This window comes from Plectropomus leopardus, chromosome 23, assembly GCF_008729295.1.
Source record: "Plectropomus leopardus isolate mb chromosome 23, YSFRI_Pleo_2.0, whole genome shotgun sequence".
Lineage (NCBI taxonomy): Eukaryota > Metazoa > Chordata > Actinopteri > Perciformes > Serranidae > Plectropomus > Plectropomus leopardus.
This window is the reverse complement of record NC_056485.1, coordinates 18,853,418-18,877,464: the sequence shown is the minus strand read 5'-3', so window position 1 is coordinate 18,877,464 and position 24,047 is coordinate 18,853,418. Positions and strand designations below refer to the sequence as shown.

At 39.5% G+C, this 24,047-nt stretch overlaps 1 protein-coding gene across 4 annotated transcripts in view; it reads left to right on the top strand.

The window, feature by feature from the left end:
- arap2 (ArfGAP with RhoGAP domain, ankyrin repeat and PH domain 2) overlaps positions 1-24,047 on the top strand; it is a 141,454-nt gene that overhangs the window by 52,093 nt on the left and 65,314 nt on the right. For all 4 annotated transcript variants that reach the window (XM_042511854.1, XM_042511851.1, XM_042511853.1 and 1 more), the window contains exons 11-13: positions 7,582-7,781; positions 14,570-14,655; positions 16,049-16,231. In XM_042511854.1, the coding sequence (XP_042367788.1) occupies positions 7,582-7,781; positions 14,570-14,655; positions 16,049-16,231 (469 nt within the window). The remainder of the gene's footprint in view (positions 1-7,581; positions 7,782-14,569; positions 14,656-16,048; positions 16,232-24,047) is intronic.

Below are 24,047 nucleotides of genomic sequence, written 5' to 3'. Positions count from 1 at the left end.
CAAAACAGGGTCCCGAACAAAAATCACTAATTATCGATCAGGATTTTATGATGAAATCCCCCAGGGGAGCTTTACGCAGGTATCTGTGCCTCTGTAGGGCACAAAGCCTTTCAGGTGACTCCACTCCCCGAGGACCTACAATCAATGAGCGCGCTGCTTGTTTGTGCTGTAATGGCCCATTAAGAATACAACCGTCACAGCTGCCTGGACAAAGCACTACTTGTTTGTTTGTGTGTTCACTAGTCTGTCTCTTTTTTTCTTTACCCCTTCTTTTTTGTGCCTGTTGCCTCGTGTAAAGATTTTTTTTCCCCCCTCATTCCTCTACCTGTCTGTTGTATGTCCGATCGATCTGTTTGTGTCAGCTCCCTTAATGGTCCCATCGTTTGGCAGCTTCGTTAATACGCTGGATGTAATTGCCATTTTGTGTGGAGCAAAAAAAAAAAAACGTGGAATTAAAATGAGCTCAGGTCTCCTGAATTGTTTTGATGAGGTGATAGCTGAAAGGGTTTTATTGTGTGTGTGTGTGTGTGTGTGTGTGTGTGTGTGTGTGTGCCAGTGTGTGTGGATCAAATCGATTGGTAGCCCTGGGAGCGTTCTCCTACCTGCTCAAGGTGGGGATTAGTGAGAAACTCATCTAATCACTTTAAGCTGTGGAGACTCACTTTGGCTTTTCCATTGTTTTGCCGCCGTTAAATGGACAGAGCGTTCAGCCCGCTGTGGTAGACGCAATCGCAGACTGTTATGAGGAGGGAGAATGACAATGAGGCGGAGACGGGTGCGCAGGCAAAGACACTCAACTTTAGAGGAAAGGAAAACTTTGTGCTCTTGATCAGGAGGCACATCTACTAAAGTAAAGCTGCAAATAAATGCCTAGCTCAAGGGCATATTGGAGAAAATCCATGTTTGTCTGCTTTGTTTTGTGTTTGTTTGGTGTGTATCGAAAGCTGCGGTCCGTTTCACAATTATTTTATTTTTTTTTTACCTCAGAGAGGAAAATGTTTCCTTATGAGTGCTGTCGACGGCGAGGTCTTTGGATTATCGTTGTTTTTTGGAGGACGTGTTGCTGTCGAGTTTTTCAAATTTAATTTTCCCAAAGCTTTGAGGAAGCACAAACACACTGTTTTCCTTCAAATCTATTGTATCAAGGTGGCAGCAGAAAAAAAACCATAAAATACTTTATGTGTAGACATCACAAGGACATGTGTTTAAAGTGTGGATGAAAGGTCCTTTTTGAAGATGTTAGGTTTGCATTTTTCACGGCCATCTTTAGACACAACTGTACAATAACTAACATACATTTTTTTGGAGGCAGATTTAAAAAAAAGCCTTTGATGGCTTTTGGCCTTCTAAAATGGAAAGGAAAAGTAGCGTGCACCTGAAAAACATTTCTGCTTCACTTTCTCATGTGGATATACTCTTGATTACGGCTGATTTCAGCCTTTAATGTCAGTTTCTTTTCCAGTATTAGATATTCTTTCAATAACTCACAATTGTGATTTTTTTCTGAGTTTAAACAACTCCCAAATCGAAAGAGGAGTGTGAGCGTTGTGATCTTAAAGGAGATGCTTATTTTCAGATTCATTCTTGTATTTTGAGTTTTTATTAGAACATGTTTACCACATACTGTCTGCGTCTCAAAGGCTCCATTTCAGCTCTTGTCCCTTGTGGTCCCCTTCCCAAAAAAGCCTAGTCCCCTTCCCAAAAAAGCCTAGTCCTCTCTGATTGGTCAACATTTCCTGGTCCTCAAAAATCTTCTCAACCAGACATATTCAAGCTGAATATTTACAAGTTACGCACACACGAGCGGCCTTTTGAAGTTGTAATTATGAGCGGGAAATTGGGGAATTTTGACAATACCCGAGTTGCCAGGATTTGGCATTTGGGTGATGTTTCAGAGCAGCGGAGATGGCAACAATGGTTGACACTGTGTAAAGATTTAGGTTTTTGCGTGCATTTACCTCATTATTTGAGTTTAATATAAACATTTGACATTGTAACATTACATATGCATGACAGAAATAAGGAAAAGTAAAACCGGTCCTCTTAAAAGGGGTACTTCAGCAATTTAATAATGTACTTCCATCAAGATGGAAGACACACAAGAGACGGACTGAAAAAGAGCAATAAAATTTGAAGCAAAAGATGCTAAGATACCCTTATTTTTACACTATAGTATGGGCCAAAAAAATCACCATAACCACTGAATACACAGTACTCTTCCTCTATCCTTTTAAACCTTCTTTTACTTTAGTCTAAACTGTTCGATCAGTTTTTTGATTGATTTCTCTTTTTTGAGTATCAGTCTGTTTTATTGTAGCAGCTTGTAAGATTAATTCTTATGTTTCAGTCTTTCAATCCTGGTAACTCATTTATATTTGGTTGTTGCTGTCAAGCGACAATTTATTCAGAGGTGTCGGTGACTGGCATTCACAGTCGGAGTTCCATTTTCAGATATATTTGACCCTGCAAAATAAACTGTATAGATTTAATTTTGAACGGTGGTGGGTGGCACTGTGATATGTTGGTTTCACAACAAGGTCATTACCATCCACATGCCGAGACACTTCCATTCTCTCAGTAATAATGCATTCAGGAATGACTGGCTGCCATGTCACCTGAATTTTGAAAGAAATATTCTTGCTCCTAAACTTTTAACTGCTATTAATATATATTATTTAACTATTAATATGAACAAAACTATCTACTTAAAAATATAAAACACTATATTTGACTCCTTTTCCATTAAGTACATTATGCAAAAGCATGCAAATGGAGTGTAATGGCCATTCATCATCATTCATGAAGAAGAACTGGATTTCCTCACGTGTAACATGTAGAGTGGCAGAGCATTAATGGCTTAAACAGCAAAACGGATAAAGAGCACCAGTAGGGGTACATTTTTTAACTTATGATGCACACTGTAATGAAGAATTAAAGAAAGAACGTCAAGCTACCGTAAACCAAAATTGGATTTAAAAATGTTATTTACATTTTTTAAAAACTACATTTTCATGAGTGGGGACTGATTTTAGGTCCTTGGGTGGATGGGGAGCCCTGAAGTTGACTGTAAAGAGAGCCGTAACGCCAGACCATGAAGGTTGTGTTATATATGCCTTTTTAATAGAAAAGTTTTGGGAAATACACTGTCTTTCCCATAGTTAGATGATGAAGAATGGCATCACTCGTGTGCGTTGGCTAAATTATTATTATTGTTATTATTTTTATTTTTATTTTATTTTATTTTATTTTATTTTATTTTATTTTATTTTTGTTTTATTTATTCATCTTTTGAAATAATAAATTATGTTCTGTTCTTCTGTTTTGTATTTTTGCGGGACCTCTCCACGAATTCTTTTCTTTCTTTCTTTTTTTTCCTCGGCAGCAGTTTGTCACTCGTGGGGTGGATAATTTATCTGTCAATCTGCTCTCAGCTGATCACATCACAAGGATGGATGAGAGGAGCATTTTATAAGTGAAAGCAGAGTTTTACATCCAGCACAATGAACGGTTAAGTTTCACTTTGACTTTTCTCAAGATTATTTAAAATTAATGGTTTAAAAACACTGCAGTTGTGCAGGAAGAGAATATTTTGAAAGGAAGGCCTGTGCTTTTGTATTTTCACATCTGTGATAGTGGAGCTACTTGGACAGCTTAATATTATCTGATGTGGTACATTTTGACTTTTGACTTGCTCTAAACTTGCTGTGTATTCTTCATAACTGTCGAGCACTCTGTTCACTGCACTCATAGCTGTCTTTCAGCTTTGATAACGTTAAATATAATTACATGGGAGCAGCGTGGAGAAACATGAGCGCTCTGTGACTGAAGTTTATGACAGGAGAGCAGATGATGGACAGCTGAAGCCTGTGGCTGTGTGAGGGAGATTGACATATTTCAGCAATATATGAGATTGCTTGTAATTTTATTGCAAAGAAGTGCTCGTTTTGACTTAATTTATATACAAAGCAAAGGCGGCTCTTTGATTATTGATTTATTGTCATTTTACTGTTACTCCACCTCTCAAATTTCCTTTTTATGCCTCTGCACCGTCAATCTGGCCTATTCTTTGAATGCAATATTTCAAGAACGCCATGTAGGGATTTCTTTAAATTTAGCACAAACATCCACTTAGACTCAAGGATAAGCTGGTTGGAGTTTGGTGGTCATAGGTCAAAGATCAAGGTTCCTGGAACCTTGTCTGTGTCATTCTTGTGAACAAGATATCTCAAGAAAACCCTGAGGGAATTTTCTCAAATTTGGCACAAACTTTTACTTGGACTAAAAAATGAAATGATTCGATTTTGGTGGTCAAAGGTCAGAGGTGAATGCGACTGTGACATCATCAGTCTCGTTCTTGGGAACATGATATCTCAAGAACACCTTAAGAGAATTTCTTAAAAATTTGTGTTCAAGTGGACTCAAAGACTAGCTGGTTAAATTTTGGTGTTCAAAGGTCAAGGTCATGGTTACCTTGCATCCTTCTCATTCTTGTGAAAGTAATATGTGAAGATGGTCTTGAGGGAATTTTCTCACATTTGGCACAAACGTCCACTTGGACTCAAGAATGAACTGATTGGAATCTGGTGGTCAAGGTCATGGTGACCTTATAAAACATGTTTTTGGCTATAACTCAGATACAAATATGATAAACTTTTACACAAATTTCTAATGATATAATTCTGATTTTCTAACATTTTATATCTAAGAAGTCAAAGGTCAACTGTGACATCATCATAATGTTCTGCAGATCACTTTTTTCTGGCCTTTACTCAGCAGGAGGTATTTGCTCAGATACTGACTTTGTGACACTAATCTTGAAACTGTGCACATTTTAAAGTGCTGCCAGGGGTAAGAGTGTGAGGCGTCCTCGTTTTCACAGACATGGGTGTAAACTGTAAGAGAAACTTGAGTTGTGCACAGTGGCATATTTCGAGTTATAATTATTTTTTATTTTCCCCTTCACCACCCATTGTCCTTTTCTCTGTGCTTTATTTTGCGGCCTCACCTGAGACCAGCCTTCACTTCATATTTGAAACTGTGTGGCTTGGGAACCTCCGCACACTCTGGCACTGCCCACCGCCTCCCTCTGCTCCTCTGTGGTTTTGGAGGCCATGTTGTAGTTCAGCAGACGATGTGAGCAGTCATCTCTTCAGACGGGCCCTGGGCAGAGACCGGTGGGCACACAACGTCTGAACCCAATCAACCTATCGATCTCGGCTAGGTTACTTGGACGAGGCGGGCCCGCTGCACATCCTCTGCTTCGGGCAAAAGCTTCCCCTCCCCATCATCTCCCCCCCCCCCCCTTCCCTCCTCACCCTCTGTCTTACTTTACACCGGTCGCCAGGTTGCCATGGAGACCAGTGGTCCCATTTCTCCTTTCTAAGTGCTTCTTTCAGTCAAGCTAGCACTCTCTCTCTCTCTCTTTCCTCTGAGCTTTATATCTCTGTCGATCTCGCTGTCTGTCTCTTATCAGTGCTCTCACATAAGCTCACACGTATGCACACATTACTTGTTACATACACTTATACACTTAAATAATTTGGAGTTACTCAGTACATTCAGCAGCTTCTCCATAATACACGTCACCGTCATCCATCGGAAACCTGCTGTCTGTCGCTGTGACGTAGCTTTATGAGCGCTTGTTAGACACTAATGGACAGCTCCAGTCATTCCTGTGTGTGCGTATTAGATGGATTGAGAGACAGGTGACTGAGTGTCCTGAATTTTGGGAGCTGTGACTGTTCAGGCATTTACTGCGTGTGTGTGTGTGTGTGTGTGTGTGTGTGTGTGTGTGTGGTGTGTGTGTGTGTGTGTGTGTGTGTGTGTGTGTGTGTGTGTGTGTGCACATGAAATATGGCTGGTGTCACTCACTCATTGCATCGATTTTATTAGTAGAAGAGATGACGCCAGTTTAGCATGTTTTTAATATGCTCTTCCAAAACACACTATGTGGCCAAAAGTATGTGGACACCTGACTGCCTCTACTCCTCTGGGAATGCTTTTTGAAGCTTTGGCTGCTGGGATTTGCTTCTGTTCAGCTCATATTTGGGGATAAGATCCGGCCTGTAGTCAGCGTTTCAGGTCAAGTGTTGGATTCGGTGTGGTGGTTGTGGTGAGAGGAGATAGTTTCCCACTAATCAGAGGGTTCGTGAAACCCCTGCTCCTGCAGTTAAAGTATTTTAGGACAAGATATTGAATTCTAAATGGCTCCCGATGCCCGTGCCGTCTGTGTCTGAATGCATGTGCAAATAGGTCAATGTGTGAAAGAACTTTGAGTGTTACAAAACAACAAGAAAAGTGCTATACAAGTGCAGGTCTATTTACCATTTACTTGAGGCCCCATATGATATTATCACATAGCGGTTGGGGGAACAGTAATCAATACCACATAGTATCTGGATATTTTTTGTTGCAAAGTTGTGTCAATACATGAATGCTAAGTATCAGTCATCTATTGTATAAATTATTGATCCTGGAAATACAAAATAAACTTCTGGTAGCCTGCTATAATAATAATATCAATTGCTTATCAAGTCACTAAATACATTTTGCTGCAAGAAAAATTATTGAAGTTAGATAAACAGACTAAAAACTTTAACTTACTCGATAAAACAGACCATAAAGTTTTTCTCTAGGAACATGCAATAAAATATCAAAATATATAGCCTATTTTATTGCAATATTCTGTATATTGCAAACCATAAAAATCATAATAATGTCGTATTGCGACTCAAGTATCGAGAGAATTACATATTGTAGGAGCTTTGATGATCCCACCACTATTATCACAATATTTAAGTCATATTATTATGGTTTTAAATGTTTTGTGATATGCTGAGTATTACACTTTTGTACTTGTAAGGTTGCACCCTAATAGGGCAAAAACGCCAAAATCAGTTTGAAAATATAGCATAATTGCTATAAATAACTATTTGCATGCAAATTATTTTTTACTACTTGATAAATGTTAATAAAAGTTAAAAGTGACAAATGATCTTCATGTGACGATGCTTTTTGATCGTGCTGTATTGGAATAAAATCTTTCAGTCTTCCACTGCAGCCGTGTCAATAGCAGCATCACCTGTTTTACCACGTTCATGTCAGCGCTTTACTTCTTTCATTTTCTCACTTTCACACCGACAGAGCTCTTGATGCAGGTCCTGATGGAACAAGAGTGTTAAACATGACTTTTTTAATGTATATTGAAGCTGTAAATGTTTTGGCTTTATAGTCTTTTTCCATCACCATTTCTCAACTTTTTCCCCGAGTCTAATATAGAAATAATATCCTGAAAAAAAATACCCAGCATTAGCACTTTATAGATTTTAGTGGTGCTAGGTGAGACAGATTGATTTACCTGCCCCGTCGCCCCCTCTTCCCTCTCCCCCTATCAATTTCACCAAATCTATTGCAATCACACACAGACACACACACACTCAGCTACCCCCCAAAACTACTCCAAATACTGCACACCCCCGTAACCCTGCCAAGCGATACTATGCTGTTTAATTGCTCTCTCAAATCAAATCAATAACAGTGAGCCATGTGTTGGGGTGGGGGGCAAAAAATCAATTGTTGCAGCTTCACGGCCGAGTCAGAACGGGAGAAGGAGGAGTGGATTGAAGCGGTCCAGGAATCGATCGCTGAGACACTCTCCGACTATGAAGTGGCAGAGAAGATCTGGTTCAACGAGGCCAACAGGACCTGCGCCGACTGTCGCGCCCCGCAGCCGGAGTGGGCGTCTATCAATCTGGGTGTGGTCGTCTGCAAGAAGTGTGCAGGTAAGAGGCACGCAAGACACCGCTTCACTCTCGGCTTCCTTCTCTGATGGACTCACACACATGCTGGATGCAAGTAAACAACATATTGTGCTCACAGTGCACTCTGATAAACAACCCCCCTCATGTAAACACCCGCCAACACACAGCAGTGTGTGATTGGAAGGAAGCAGCATGTCAACACACCTTCATATGGTAGTTATTAAAGACCCCTGAGTTGTTGCAAGACAAGTCTGAGGGTTTTCAACATAACAAACAAGACAATAAAAAAATGCAATTATTTAATTGGTCCTTTTTTTTTCGAATAAATTGTTGGAAAGTTTCCTGGAAAAAATCATTTAATATCATATTGATATTGATAATTATAGAAAAAAATAGAGACAAAGATCTGTTATTTTGGCTCAGGTTTAGTTTATTGTGTTAGTGTTGATATAATTTTTTTCCAAAATTTTAAGTAGACAATTTAATATGTGTGACTCAATATTGTGTTATTCAAGATAGGAAACAAATAATTGGAGCACTTTTTTTTATTAGTCCATAATTTCCTAATTATTTCTTAGGAGAAAAGAGACAAGGCTCTGTCAGTTTTGGTTAGACTTTGGTTATTTTTCTTAGTTTTTTTTTTTCTTTTTAAATTTAAAGTGAATAACTATTATTTGTCAATTGATATTTCCAGTTCCATAGCATAACAGATGCTTTTCAGTTTTATAGCCTATAGACCTGATACTTTTTGGGAAAGTGTTAACTCTCTATACAGTGTATAATACAAAAATGTTTTCGATATTTTTTAAGTGAAAGTCGTTTATCAAAGTTGCCAGCGGGCAAAATGATACCTCAGTCTCCAGCAGACTGTGTCTGTCTTTAGCATCGATATATGATGCACAGTTGTCTCCTGGGAGAAACCCACTGTTAATACATGGTTAAAGTTTTTAAATGGTTACTGTTGGGTTTTTAGGTAAGAAGGCTGCTTGGTTAGGTAAAGAAACAATATGTGACTGACTTTTTGCTAAAATATCACTTGTTTTTGGTTTCACGCAGGACACAAACAGCAGTCTCCTGGCTTAAAGTCTGTGTTTGTTTGACCCATTCACCTCTGCTCCTTCCTTCCCATCACTGACTTTCTTGCTTTTCATACTACATCTGTTGCTATGAAAGTCAAATATCGTCACAGATTCATTTACATTGGAATTACTTGAAAGTGCATCTCATAGAGACTTCAAAGGGTGCCTCTGGTGTCTGTATCTGGGGGGTTATAAAGCGTTGGTTTTTTTAATGAAACTTATACTTTTTTCTTTTTTTTTTTTAAACACTGTTACAAACTCACACCAAACCGTGACTCCTAATCCAATGTACGAACCAAAGTTTTCTTTACACCCTTAGAATTAATTATTGTAGGTTTGCCAATAGAGCCATGTGTCTATTCTTATTTACTTTTAAATAATCACATAGTTTTTGCACCAAACTTGCTTGAAAATTATTAAGAATAATCAAGAGACCATGCTGAGTAGAAAAAGTTGTGAGCAAGTCTCAAAAACATGTAAAAATATGTTAATACTTAGTTCTTAATTTGTGTGTGTGTGGTCCCGGGTTTGTTTGTGACTGTGTGTGAGTGTGTGTGCTCAGCCCCAGAGGCTCTGTTGGAATAAGTTCTCAGGTGATAAGCCACTTATGGGAGTTGGCATCTGGCCTCTGGACTCTCTAATCTATTTGGCAATGCTGGATGGCTCAGATGAAATGACAACAAAGATTAAGCCACGGGCGAGAACTTGAGGGATCCCAAACTGCCTCTTGACCCGCTAAACATGATTAGAGAGAAGCAGCAGCCATGCCTGATGTAGAGGGATATGTGGTCGGTGTGTAGTTTCTCCACGCTCCTATACACTCCTCCTTCTCCCCTGCAGATCTTCTCCAGGCTGGAGATTTCTCCCAGAGTCATAAGTTTTAATGCGATTCTTCACCTCACCTCTGCAAAGCCCATGTAATTGGTACGCATCAGATATCCAACATCCCTTTTCAAACAGCCTTAAATGATTTCATTTGCAGGGGTGTTTAATATTACATTTTGTCGACACGCCGGGCGAGAGAGGGTGAATATCTGCAACGAGGAAGCTGTCCTCACACTGTGCTCTCCTTAAATTAGGCGGTGGTCCATTTGGAATACCAATGACTGCTCATGCTTTTAATTAGCGCTCCCATGTCATGGACAATAAAGAGAAATGCTGAACAAGAGGAAGAGGAAAGAAGTAATGAGAAGGCTAATGGTAAAAATGATCCCAGATTGGCTTTCCACTTTTTTATGGCAAGACAGAATGAATTTTAATAGTCTGTAGCTTCACTCGCTGACGGGGAGCAGCTTCAGAAACTGTAATATTCTCTCTTTGTTTGCGTAGACTTGACATTATTGTCTGTTTTATGGAAAAAGAAAATCAGTGTTTATTGTAATTATTAAAAGACAATCATACAGAAACCTGGATGAAATTGTTTAAAAACTAATCTGTAGCACTCGTGTGTTTTAATTTACTTTGATGTGGCACACATTTCTAATCAGCTGCATGTTTTTGATTTCTTTTCTTTGTATTAGAAAGTGAGAACATAGATAGAGAGACTTCATTACTTAAAGCATATTCTGAGTAGTGCTGCAACTCATGATTTTGATTTTTATCAAAAATTCTGCCGTTTATTTTCTCAATTAATTGATTTATCATTTAGTGAAAAATGTGCGTTAAAATTTGCAGAGCCAAAAGTTACGTATTTAGTAATTTTCTTTTGTGCAACCAGAATCTTAAACTCAAAGACTCTATTTAATATCATGACTAACCACAAAAAGTAGCAAATTCTCTAATTTAGAAAGTTTGAACCAGCAAATGTTTTATACTTTTGCTTGAGAGAAGACTAACGATGAATTGATCAGATTAGAATAGTTTGCTGATTTATTTTCTTTCAGTTGACTCATCAGTTAATGACTAATCTTTTCAGCTCTTTTTCTGAGTTTTTTGTTACAAGAGAACCTTATTTACAAAAAATACAGTGTCTATTTGCAGCAGGAACAATTGCTGTGAACAATCAGCTGCTTTCAAAAACAATCTGCATAAAACGCTGGTCTGCACTCGTAGATTTTTTTGGCCACTTGGGGGCAGCACAATAATATTTAAAACATAGCATTGACATATTATCAACTTCAAATATTTCTTTTTTTTTTAACATCTTTGCAAGCAGTTGCTGAGTGACACATCCAGCTGTCATAAAAAGTGAATCACAATTTTCATTGACAGTAATAAGAAATTCCAAATATATGTTTTTCAATACTGTCATAAATACAGGTGCTCCTGTTATTATTAAACTCATGTTATTAATACACTCATTGTATGTAGTGCACAGCACGCACCACCAAAGCTCAGTCTCTGATGTCTACTGGTGAGCTGAGCTGAAAGACATGACTTGTTTGATCGATTGATAACGTGATACTTAAATTGTAAATGAATCATGAGCATCCATGCTTTTCTTTCTCCATCAGATAAATTGCAAATGTCATTTTGACAATACCATTTTTGCCAAAGTTGCATTTGTTATGTCAATTATTGATAATGTATCAGGGTCTTGAAGGGTTGTCCCCTGACCCTTGTAACTATTCTGAGGGGTAAATGGGCACTCGACAACAAGGGGTAGGGGTAAAATTAACACATTCCTCCTCCTGTTGGTTTTGGTGTTTCTCTTCTGTGTTTAACCCAAGACCTCAGCTCTTGTTCAAACCTTTAAACTGGTCAAACCAACATCCCTCTCTAACTTTACTTTCCCAGTAATTGAGGCTGTCCTTCTTTCTACATTGTTACTTTTATTCCGTCTCTTCACCCTCTCTCCCTCGAACTCGACCAACCTCAGGAAATGACAGCACTCCAAAGATTCGGAGGCCGCTCTCCACACATGTAATTGCAACAAACTCCTCTAAACTAGGATGCAACTTGTGGTCTCATCTGCTGGCAACAGTTGCCATGGTAACACACAAATGCAGTGCTCATTGCTTCACTTTGTTTCCCTCTGACTCGTCATTGAGTGGGGGGGGGGGGATGCCGCACAAGTACAAGGGGGGGTGGAAAAGTGCTCTGCGAACTGTCGCTGGGAAAGTTTTTAATTGGGGGGTGAAATCCTTAAGTATGTGCGGCAATTTCTATGTTTGAAAGCTGCTGTGATGGGATTGCCCTTTTGTGTGTTATTTTGGTGCCATCAGAAAGATGAAGACATTTACAAGAGGCTATTTATATGTGTGGATCTCACCGTGTACCCGGTGGACTGTGCGCATGCACACTTTGTTTCAGCTTCATTACCCTTACACAAGTGAAAATGGTCCTGTGGTGCTGTATGGCTCAGCGGATGTAGCGTGGCCGTAGCATCGAAGCAGGCGCCCACAGTGAAATATTTTCACTGCCTCACATGAAAAAGCGACTGAGTCCTGCTCTTTGGCCTTTATATGTCGAGCTGGACTCATGTGGTCTCAAAGGCTGTAATCATTTCTCTCTTTTCGGTGTGACTTTTAGGACTGGGCAAGTCAGATTTAAGTATGGGCATACTAATGCATCCAGTTTATTGTGAACTTTGCCTGCAAAATATTTGAAACAACCTAGGGGAAGAAGAAAACATCTTTTACTTGTAGTCGCAGGGCTCAGCTGAGACATTTACAGCATCGCTGAGAACAGACCAGTTTGGATAGAGGCATTATATTATGGTTGTTTGTGAGATGTAAACAAAAAATGGCAAATAAACCCCAGATGTTTGTTTAAAGGTGCAGTCAGCAGTTCTAAATCCAACAAACTTTTTGTCAAATTCAGCAAATATCTCCTCACTGTCTGCTAGCCGTCTGTTTTGAGTGTGCGCTGAAAACAAATTTGGTGTTCATACACAACACTGGCTGTGTAAATAGGAAACAAACAGTGACTCAGACCGAGCCACACAACACTATTCCAGCCAATCAGTAACAGGGGGGGGGGTGTTGCCTTGGTATTGCAAGGCCATGACTTTGGGGGGTGAAACTAAGACTTGTTGAGTTTCCAGTGAGCAGTTTCTATCTATGTAAGGAGCAGGATGCCACAAAATCTCCCACAACTAGATGTTTAAAGCAACTGAACAATTAAGGACTGTTTGGAGCATTTCACACGTTTTTCATTCTTAATTTTTGGATAATTATGGCTGTGTTCATGCATATGGCATACATTTTCATGATAATATGTATTTTTGTTAAATCTTGGAATTTCCAGCTCAGCTTCTACAGTAAGTCTAAAATTCACTGTGTAAACAAAATTGTTACATTCAGGCTGCAAAAGTGCAAAAAAAGTGCCATTGAAACCCATTCAAGCTGCAAATTTTGATCGTACAGCCATTAAAGCATAAAAACATGCATTGCGTTATTTTGGCTATAATTTTGGGCTTTTAAAGATAACTGCAGACCACTGTTCTAAGCGGCTTTTTTGGCACCAAACGGGTGTTTTTTGGGATCCTTTGCTGTTTTTCCTGCAGCTTTTTAAGCATGAAAACTGATTGTTATTTAACAAGACATTGATGATTTTAAGGCTGGTATAGTGACACAAAAAGCTTGTTTTTCTTGAGACATAATGAAGTGAGTTTTATGCCTAAACCCAACCACGAGTTAATCATGAAATTACTGAAATGTAAAGTTCCAGCATATCTAATAATATGCAAATGCAAAGTATCTGAGGTTGGCAGAAATGTACAATGCCAGCATTTTTTCTGTCAATTAGATATAGATTAAAACTATAAACTGTATAATTATGGTAGTATAGCAGTATAATGCTCTATGTAGTAAAGAATATGGGTTCAGAACTATTGTGTCAGGAAGACGGGGACTGTCCCCTGACGTTAATGTGTTCTCCGTCACATAAAACCCAACCACAGTGGGATGTGATCTGGTATATCAGATTCAAAATCCAATCTGGTAGCAATTAGACCAGTCAGTTAATTTTATGGTTTGTTCTGCTCAGTATAAACATTTTTAAACACCAGTATTCCTAAAGCAGAAAGAGTAAATAATAATTCCTAGTTGTCAATAATGATTTTCTACTTAGTTTCTCGTTTTAATATCCTAGATGACAAATATTTCTGTGATTTTTCTGTTGTCTGTGCTCTCTAGATCTGTGTCACGACGGCCTTTTCTCTGCTCATGGCCCCACATTTTCATTCATAGCTGCTCTACTTGAGCATAGACGATGGTAATGAGATCATGCCAAATCTAAATCTAAAATTAAAACTTTACACACAGGACAATAATTCACATTCACACATACAGCGTGTTTCTGCCTAATGTATTATGCATGCATGCTCTGTCTTTGGCCATAAGCAACCCTAGAAGCCTCTCGTTCACCCAAATAAACAGGCCGACCCACAAACACAATGAATTACTCATGATTCATTAGCAATTAATGGCCCTCGTTCTGTGCTTTCATTTCCAATTAGGAGTGCTGAGGGGACTAAATATGTCTGTTGTGAGTGAGAGAACGAGCTTCCAGTCATGCTCTGTTTCTCCGTCTTGTAACTGCCTGTTTATTGTTTATTCCATCACTGACATGTGGTGTGTTTGTGCGCACACTGTGAAGATTTCTGTGCATATATGTACATGTTAATTTAGTTGTTTTTTTTTTTTCATATGACTTCAGGAGCTAAAAGCGCAGCCTGACAGCCATGCATTTTTTACTATATCTAATTGAGAAAGGGTTGTATGAATTTCTGATGGTGTTTGTGTTTCTGTGAATTCATTCTGATGTCTGTGTCTTCCTGTGCACCAGGGCAACACCGCTCCCTCGGCCCGAGTATATCAAAAGTGCGGAGCTTGAAGTTGGACAGCAGCATCTGGAGCAATGAGCTCGTGGAGGTACATCCTGCTTCTTTACAATGGATATGAAGGGTTTTTTTGCACAGTATTAGTGTTAAAGGGATAGTTCACCCAAAAAAGAAAATTCAGTCATTATCTGGAGTTTTTCAGCGAAAGGCTTTGCACTCATGTCCCAAACAATTGAAGCAAATGGCGACCAGGATTCACACTTAAAAAAAATACATTAAAAAAATCACAAAACGCTGCTCGTCTTAAATAATCCAAGTGTCCTGAAGCCCTGATGTGTCAAGTTGTTTTGAAAAATGTCAGTGGTGTCATGTTTTTAGCTATGTTGTAGCGTGTACCTCCTATTTTTGGAGCTGCTTTCACGTATGCGCACTCACCCAAGACCAACAAGAGCTCGTGAAAGCCTCCCCCAAACACAGAGAGAGATTTGTGAAGTTAGCAGCGAGTGACAAGCCCCTCTGTCAGATTTAAAACTGCTGTGCGTGAGGAAGGCCTCCGCGTAGCATGTAAACACTGGCGTGCAGATAGCACGAGCTCTCGCCGGTCTCTTACCGACGGGGATTTAAAGACTCCATTGAGAAAAACTGATCTGCAGCTGCCTCCATCAGCTGTTGTGGAAGGTAAAGAGGATACACAATTCAAACATAGTGTACACCTAAACTGATATGGATATTTTGGGTGGCTAAAATGTGTTTTGCTGCAGCTACATCCACAGCAGTGCTTTCCTTAGCTTCCATGCTGGGGTTGTGGGACTCTTTTCACTTACCTTTTCAAGTTTTATGTCTCTCACCTAAGCCAAAATCAAAAATACAAGTCCCTCCTCAGTGCCAAATTAAAAAAAAAAATGACTGATCTGTTTTGCAGCACCCCTTCCTGCCTCATAAATAATAAACAGTTCCTATCCCTAACCACTAAGGGAGGCCGGTGGGACGACGAGGAGCACGTGCAGAACGCCAAGTCCAGTTAAAATTTGACAGAGGTCTTTACTCGTCAGAATAGCTCGACTTCCAATCGAATTTTTAGGGTGTTAGTCCAGTACGATTTCAGGCGGACTACATTTTGGTTTACATTTATTTTAAAAGTCCAGTTTTAGGCAAAATAATTTGACTTTTTCCAATATCATGTAAACGCACTGACTGTCAAAACTGTTTGACACATCCTGGATTTGTGGCGTCCCGTTTCTTAAAATTAACTAAAGTTTTTTTGCTTACATTCAAAGTGTTTATAAACTAAAGTAAAATTAAATAAGTAACACCGTGAAACAAAATAGGTGTTATTGCCAAGACGATATCTATTCAGGGCTTTGGAGATGTTGATTTTAAACCCTGAATGTGGAGGCTCATGCACGCAGTTTTAAATCCTGCCAATACATCTACAAAGGATTCTCACCTGCATTTGTCTTCCTGCGTGTCCCTTTAACCCTCAGCTCTTCCTGGAGGTCGGGAACCAGAACGCTAACAGTTTCTGGGCTGCTAATCTTCCCTTGGAGGAGGAACTCTACAGCGGGGCTTCGGCGGAGCAGCGTGCCACGTTCATCCGCAGGAAGTACAGAGAGAGGAAGTACTGCAGGGACCTGGAGGGCTTTGATGACCTGGAGCAGCTCAACTGGGTACAACGTATAAATACACATTAAAAACACTAAAAACTGACGTTATAGACACAATATTTGTTTTAGGTATTTTGCCATAATTCCTGTAAAATGGTGTCAGAGATGTTCCTTTCTTTTTTAACCATCCATAGAGTATCACTTTTTTACCAGGGAGGAGAAAATGCTTTGCCTCTGATTCTACACCCACTCAAAGCACTTTTCCAACCATATGCCAAACTGGTTTGCTTACTACAACTGTGTATTGTATACATCTGTGCAGGTCTTTTCTGCTTTTCTCTGTAAACAAGAAAAGCAGATGTGCCGCAAATATGGTAGATCTACAACTTGCTGACTCCGTCGCTGCTTTGTCAAGTTATCCTCAACACTACAGTTGGGGTTAGTGTTTCATTGACTGTGCATTTAAGTGCACACATCAGTCTGTTGACTTGTGGCAGAAGTTTTTTTTTTCTTTTTGAGTGCTGCTCTCTCTAACTGGTACTGCATTTCATATCAAGAATACATTGGATCTGTCCAATGTGTGCATAAAATTCAGTGTGTATACCTGACTGGATATGTCAGAATATCTGCAGTCAAAGCAGCCACTTGAAAAACATAGGCATAGCTCCTAGCTGTGTTACGTTGCATAAAATTGGCTTGCAACAAACGACAATCATATCTTTAAATTTTCTACCTATCTACTGCTGTAAAATCGTTGCAGACTTTTAGTTTTAAGAGTAGACACTACAGGGGAATAGAGTAAAAAAACTAAATAATATCAACATGAAACCTCTCCAGTTGATTACTAACATTATATTACACTGACAGACAGTCCACCCTTTCCTTCCACAGACCCATTTTTGTCTTTTTCAAGGGGGGCAGGGGGTATTCAGAGTGAGAGAGCAGGTCAGCAGTAGATGCCACATAGAAGTGGTGAACATTATATGAAGGCTGGGAACCTGAAAATTAATTTAGGATGTACTTCAGCACTGTGGGCCAAGTTTTTGTAAAATGTATATGCTATAAACGTTGTCTTTTAATCAGGCGCCTATTCAAATATTGAAAGTCGTGAATGTGGCCTTTGAACATCATGATTGAGGTTTATGGTCATTCCCGTGCTCAGTTATGGCTAATGGATTTTTTGCAGCAGTGTTTGAGGTTGATGCCATTATTTACACATATTCAATGCTAAATTTAAGCATTTTTAACTTTTAACTTTAGAATCTGATCGGTGAAGGTCAAAGGTTAATATCACGGTGACCTCTTAAAACATGTTTTTTGGCCATAACTCCAAAAACTGTTTGTAAAGATCTTCTGTGCTGCCAGGGGGGAAATCTGTGTGAAGCATCCATGTTTTCACAGACATGGATGTAAATGTTAAGTGCGACATGACTGGTGGGCAGAGACTTACAAACGTGTGGCACTATGTCTAGTTTATAGCTCTTTTTTTTCGCTCTTTTAATCATAAAATACTGAAAAATTACATCTGGAGCTGGTTATATGTTAGCCACAGTAAGCAGTGTTACCCCCTGCTACCTGCACAGTGGGAAACATCAACTAATATTTCCACTTTAGACCTTGGATATATTTTTCTTCCCATAGTTACCTAAGTATTTTTCTCTTAAGGTTGGAGCAAAGTGCAGCTGAAGTTCACCAACCTGCGGTGATAAGTGAGCACATACAATAGGTCCATCTGTACTTAGAGAAAGAAAGCACGGTACATGGCAACACTCGGCCAGCTGTAATCCACCTGAAAAAGTCCATATTTTTATGACCCTTTGACCATCAGTAAAACCGCGCTATAACTCTGAAAATGCCAAAAGGGACGTCGCATCGATCTCGAGAGCAAGCAGGTTGACGCTAAGGCCTCCTCTGCCAGTTTGTGGTTGTGGGTTTATTGCTGCGGCAAAAAAATAGCGCCTGTTCTTTGGCTTCCCCTAAAAGAGAGGGTCTTAAAAGCACAAAGCACTGAGCCGCCAAACTGTTTCCACCTGCGTCAGCGTTTACGCAGATCAGCCTCCTCGTATTGTTTTGTTGAGTAGAAAGAGAGGGATGGAGATGTGGAGAGAAAGAGGGAATGAAGGAGGTGTGGGGGGGTGAGTAAGGAAGAGATATACTAGCTAGCTAAGTGGAAAAGTGGATTAGGATCCACAACAGAAACGCTTGGGTTGGTTTTATTGCGGCTTTGCTGGCCTTTGCGTGTGTGTATGTGGGAGTGTGTAGTGTGTACAGGCGTGTGAACATGTGTGCTGCACCACTAAGGATGTGTGAATTTGCTGTTCTAGTGGGAGTGTTTTTGCAGGATGGTGGAGGAGAGGAAGTGTGACAAAGAGAGTGTGGCTGCCTAAAAGCGTTTGGCCAGTGGAGAGGGGTGTGTGTGTGTGTGTAAGAGGGAGAAAGAGAGAGGAAAAGAGTGGAAGTGGGTGGTTGTGTTTGCTTTCTCTGTGTCTAGTCTGCCTTTATAAATGGGCTCAACAGATTTGATGGGGATCAATGTGTCATAGAGCTACTGCACACACCGTGACTCAACATGTATGTGTGCAAACCAAGCACCAGAATAAATGTTGGCATTGTACATCGCTGCAAACCAGGGATACGTTGAAACTTTAGTGCTGTGGTTTACATTTGGTTAAGGCACAAAAAGCACTCGGTTATGGTTAGGAAACAATCATGTTTTGGCTTATAATAACTCGTTTTGGGGGCCCTATCCCACCAGGAAATGTTGCGTTGTGTTGGCAAAAACAGCCACCTTTCATGCCACTATCCCAGTAGAAAAAGCAGCAAAACAACTGCTTTTGTAGCTGGAAATACACATCTTAAATAAAACGGACAATTTTCGTGCCACTATCCTGGCTGGAAATGCAGTGATGTTATTGTTCCATTTCCAGCTGTGTTAATGGCAAGGAAAATGGTTGTTATTTAACAAGACAACAGCTTTTTGTGTCAATCTAGTAGCAGAAAAAGCAGCGATGTCTCTGTAAAAATAACCACTTTTCATGCCACCATCTCGACTAGAAAGAGATATTTTGGTGAAATAACAACTGTTTTTTGTGCTGCTGTTCCAGTGAGACACACAGTGATGTCTCAGTAATAAACTGCTTTTTGTTCCAATTTCCTGGCAGGAAACACAAATTTGTCTTGCTAAAAAAAAATAACAGCTTTTCGCGGCACTATACCGACAGAAAACACAGACATGTCTTTGTTAAAAAAAAACAGAACAGTTTTTGTTGCCACTATCACAGTAGGAAAGGTTCTGTCTCATAAAAAAACAGTGACGACTGGCTACAAAACACCCACGTTTGGTGCCCAAAAAGTTGCTAAAAACACAGCAATAACTTGCTAATTTACAACCGGTTTTATTGTGTGTTGGTCTGCAGCTTGGCAGGCATCTTGACAGTTCACCTCTCAATGACAAAGTCAGCTCATGTACTAAAACACCTTTAAAGTGTTGATATGATACATTTGAAAGATGCAAATGTGACATTAATGTTTTACAAAAATGTACAGTGCCAACATTTTCTTCTGGCTCTTGGGCCTTTATGTGTGTGCGTGAGTGCTAAAAAAAATCAGCACTCTTTAAATCACTTCCATTTATCTTAACAAAAAGTAATAAATCACAAGCAACCTATAAAAAAAGAAATACACACAAAAAAAGTATTTTTAACATAAACAAGGACACTGAGTCTAATCTCATTGGACACGTTCCACTTCTGTGTCACACTTACTTACCATTACACAAGTATGAATATGAAAAAAATAAAAGCTATATAAAACCTATTCCTCTGGGAGTCTCTTCTGGAACAAAGACAATGATACCAGCAATTTCCTCATTGACATTCATGCAATTTTGAAATCACGCGATGGCATTTTAACAAGTTTTATAGGCACAAGGGTCATGAAACTCACTCAACACATAGAGTAAATTACCGTTTAAAGTGTCAGTTCGAGTAATGAAATGAAAATAAAAAGGTAGTGAAGTGATTTATACCTGACTGCATCAATATGTCTCGTATAATTTCAGCTGTGCGTGCTTATTCCGTTGAGATGTTTTCGCTCTCTCTTTATCCCGCCCTCTCTGTTTCTTCTAGTCCCATGTTCCCCATTAGGAGCTCATATCCCCGTGACCTCCACAGAGTCTCCGCAGGCCACATGACCTAGAGAGGGGGGTGTCAAAGGACCTTCTTATATCATTACACACTTGCAGACACACACATAAACCCTCTAGTGGCTGCAGTAATTGCTATGACACGGAGGGTCATTTCCAGAGATGATACAGAATAAGGCCAGGTTGCATGGGAGTATTTTGCCGTAATCTGACCCCGTCTTGCATGTGCACAAGTGTGGGTGAGACAAAGGAAGCAAATGAATAAATCATATCTCTTATACACATTCTTTTTTGTTGATAAATGCTTTTTTTGCAGAATTTGTGCACATCAGATAGAAATAAATGTGCCAGGAACACACACGCATCTTTACCTCAGTGGCGGTCCCTTATGTGGGCGGGCAGGTTATATTGACAGGTGCTTTGTTTGTGTGTGTGCTTTGCCTGTGTGTATATGCGCAGCTTTGCCAGGCCTCACTTTCAGACAGATCTTGCTTGTTTGTGGCAGATCGATGCAGCTTACTGACTCGCTCTGAGTCCGATGAAAGGAGAGGTTGCTCGTTGAAATTCCGCCATTTGCCACTCGACTCCTCTGTTGATCCACTTTGTTGCGGGTCATCGTGCACAATGTCACATCAATTGACTGGACTGATAGGAAGAGACAGACAAAGAGAGAGAAAGAAAATATTTTCCTCCATCAGACTGTATTCTTCTGACTCTCTAATCTTTCCTCACTTAGGTGGCCCACTGTGTGAAACAGGTGAATAGTTCTAACAAAGCATGTCTGCTTGGCTAGACACTATATATACGTACTTCTTTCTTCTTCTTTTGAAGGACGAATTCATGTTTTTAGCGAGACAAAAGTCTGTTAAACAGGGTCCTGGGGAAGTCCTATGGGTGAATGCTGAAACCAGTGCAAAGGGGCTGAAAGAAAACAGTTCTCTTAATGACCACCATATGCTGTAAAGAACAGACAAATCCGAAAAACGATATATGGTTTTGCAACCACTAAATATGCCCATATATGACAAAAAGAAATTGTTTAATTCTCATTGCACCTGCAAATGGTAAAATGCACCGATAAATGTGCTGCCACGCAAATAGCGTCTTGGTGCTTCTGTGCTATTTGCACATTTTCAGGCAAATTCGGATAAGAATGGTGCTGCTTTTGTGGACACTAAACTTGCTCAGTTATGATGAAAAGAAGTCGTGTAATTCTCAGTGCACCCGCTAAGAGTAAAATGCACCCTTAAGTGCGCTGCAAAGCACATAGTGTCTTGTAGCTTTTGTGCTATTTGAACATTTAAAGGCAAATTTGGAAACTGTACCCAGAACTAGACTACAAAGCAATCAGCATCTCAGAGCTCCTGTGCTTTTTCCATGTATTTAAAACAGATAAAATGCTCACATTTGGTACCAAAGTGGCCCCTGATTGTAAAAATGAGTGTCATTGCAAAAAATAGCCCAATTCCCAAAGACCAGTGCTAACAGCTATTCACAGTTAAGTTATTAGCATCTTTAGGGAGTTTGTGGCAACTGAAGCACATTTATAAGGGGTGTGATGCCCAGCCTGAACCAAATATGGTTTATATCTGTCATATACAACCTCCTTGCTTGAAGATTTAAGAGATGCCTCTGCACCTTGTCGGTCAGGACCTGTAGCTCACAATCTGAAAATTTCAGTTTTCCTTTTGCTCCAATGTTCTGCCTACTATGTTCTCAGTGCAAAGGCAACATTGATACTTTGCCACACAGATAATTGCACTGCAATATCCTTAGTACAATATCTTTTGTGAATCGGACCTTGAGATGGGGCAGATATCGCTTGCGAGTGATACACAATTCATGGTGCTATCAGCGGCTGCAATCGATTCTTGTCTTGTGAATAAGTCAAGGCTAAAGTACCAAAGTGCTTTTGTAAAAGGAGAGAGGCAGGAAGGCATACACAAAGTATAATATGAAATAAATAGTATCTCTCTTCTTTTTCTCTTGGTGCCAGTTTTTGAAATTATTCTTCCTCTAAGGAGTTATTAAAGTTTATATAGAAGTTTCTGAGATGTCTTTGGTTCACAGGAGTTTCAGCCAATCACAGCCCACTTTTTTGTTTGTTCAACTCAGCTCCTCCCTGGGTTTCTTTCCTTTTTGACTAAATTTGGTGTGTATCTGGGATTAAATGACACAAAATGTTCAACACAGAATCTGTTTAATCCACAATTTGAAATAACTTACACCTGACACCTTTATGATGCTTTCTGCTGCTCTGAAGGGGATTTCTGAAGCCTTTGGATACACCCACACTGATACATTTTCGTTTTAAAAATGTATAACTTTTCCCATTGCCCACTCTTCCACTTTAGAATTGCTTCTAAACTCCATTTAAGTTTCAAAACCATGAGATGTCTCCATAATGCTCGTCATAAGTAATCCAAGTATCCTGAAGCCCCAACGTGCCAAGTTGTTTTGAAAAACATCACTGGTGCCTTGTTGTAGCCTGAGGCTCCAAGTGTTGGAGCCACGTTCACGTATGTGCGCTCACGAAAGACCAACGAGAGCCTGCGGTATCTGCACACCAGTGTATACATGCTAACCAAAAGCCTCTCCTGCACACAGAGTAGATACTTCTAGAGTTAGCAGCAAGTAACAAGTCCCTTTGTCAGATTTAAAATGACTGTATCCAAGTTTATATTGTAGCTTATCGTTAGTTTAAAACTGTAATCAAACAGAATTATACTTAGTCTTAATGAGGACTAATGGGGAGATACACTTTGTTTCGATATAAACTGACAGTATTATTCTCTATTTTGACATACTGTATAACTTTTGCCACTTTCACCATAGATTTAATACATTTTAATTATAATATATTTTTTATTATGTTTTACTTGGCAGTTTAAAATTGCAGTGTTGCATGACAGCATTTCAGGGAAATTACACAAATCATTTATTTACATAGTCTATAACTAACTATTTATATTTTACAATATGTGCCACGGTTCACATTGAGCTTTTTTGTTAAATATTGTGCAGTGTGGGACTAACTCAAACCCCTCATTACTTTGATCTGTCACATTAGTTATATATTTTGTTTTGCTTTGTTGTTTTTGTCAATTTTATACTATACACGTCTCGCATACTGCTTTCAAACGTAGCATTCGCTCCATGTATTTCCCTTTTGCCTCAGCATGCTCTGCTGTTGTTATTTGCTCAGTTCATTGTAATTCATGCCTTTATTCGTACATTCCTCTCCTCCGAAACTGTTAGTTTCATTATATTTAATATGGCCCATTTGTCCTGTTCTTATTTGCTATATTCCTTTTTCACAGGGATTATAGATTTAATGATTCCCACAGGGAGTATTAAAGTTTGATCTTATTTTAACTTCTCTTTTGAGATCAGCGGGCGGAACTCAATTCTAAACTTTATATGGTTTTCTGACGCCGCTTTATAGACTCTTTGTCCTCTATCAACCTGGTATGCACACACACACACACACACACACACACACACACACACACACAGACACACAGCGACGGCAAGCTGCTCCTCCTACACAAGGAAGTGAGACCACGCTCGCATTTCCAGGGATTTTCACTGGTTCATTGTCTGGGATGTGAAATTTTTAAAGGTATTAATCCAGCTGTAGGAAGCTACTTAGAAATGCAATGAGCCGCGACTGCACTCATTCAGTCTTTTATTAGTCTATCACAGCAGGAAACGTTAAGTGACAGGTGGACTTGC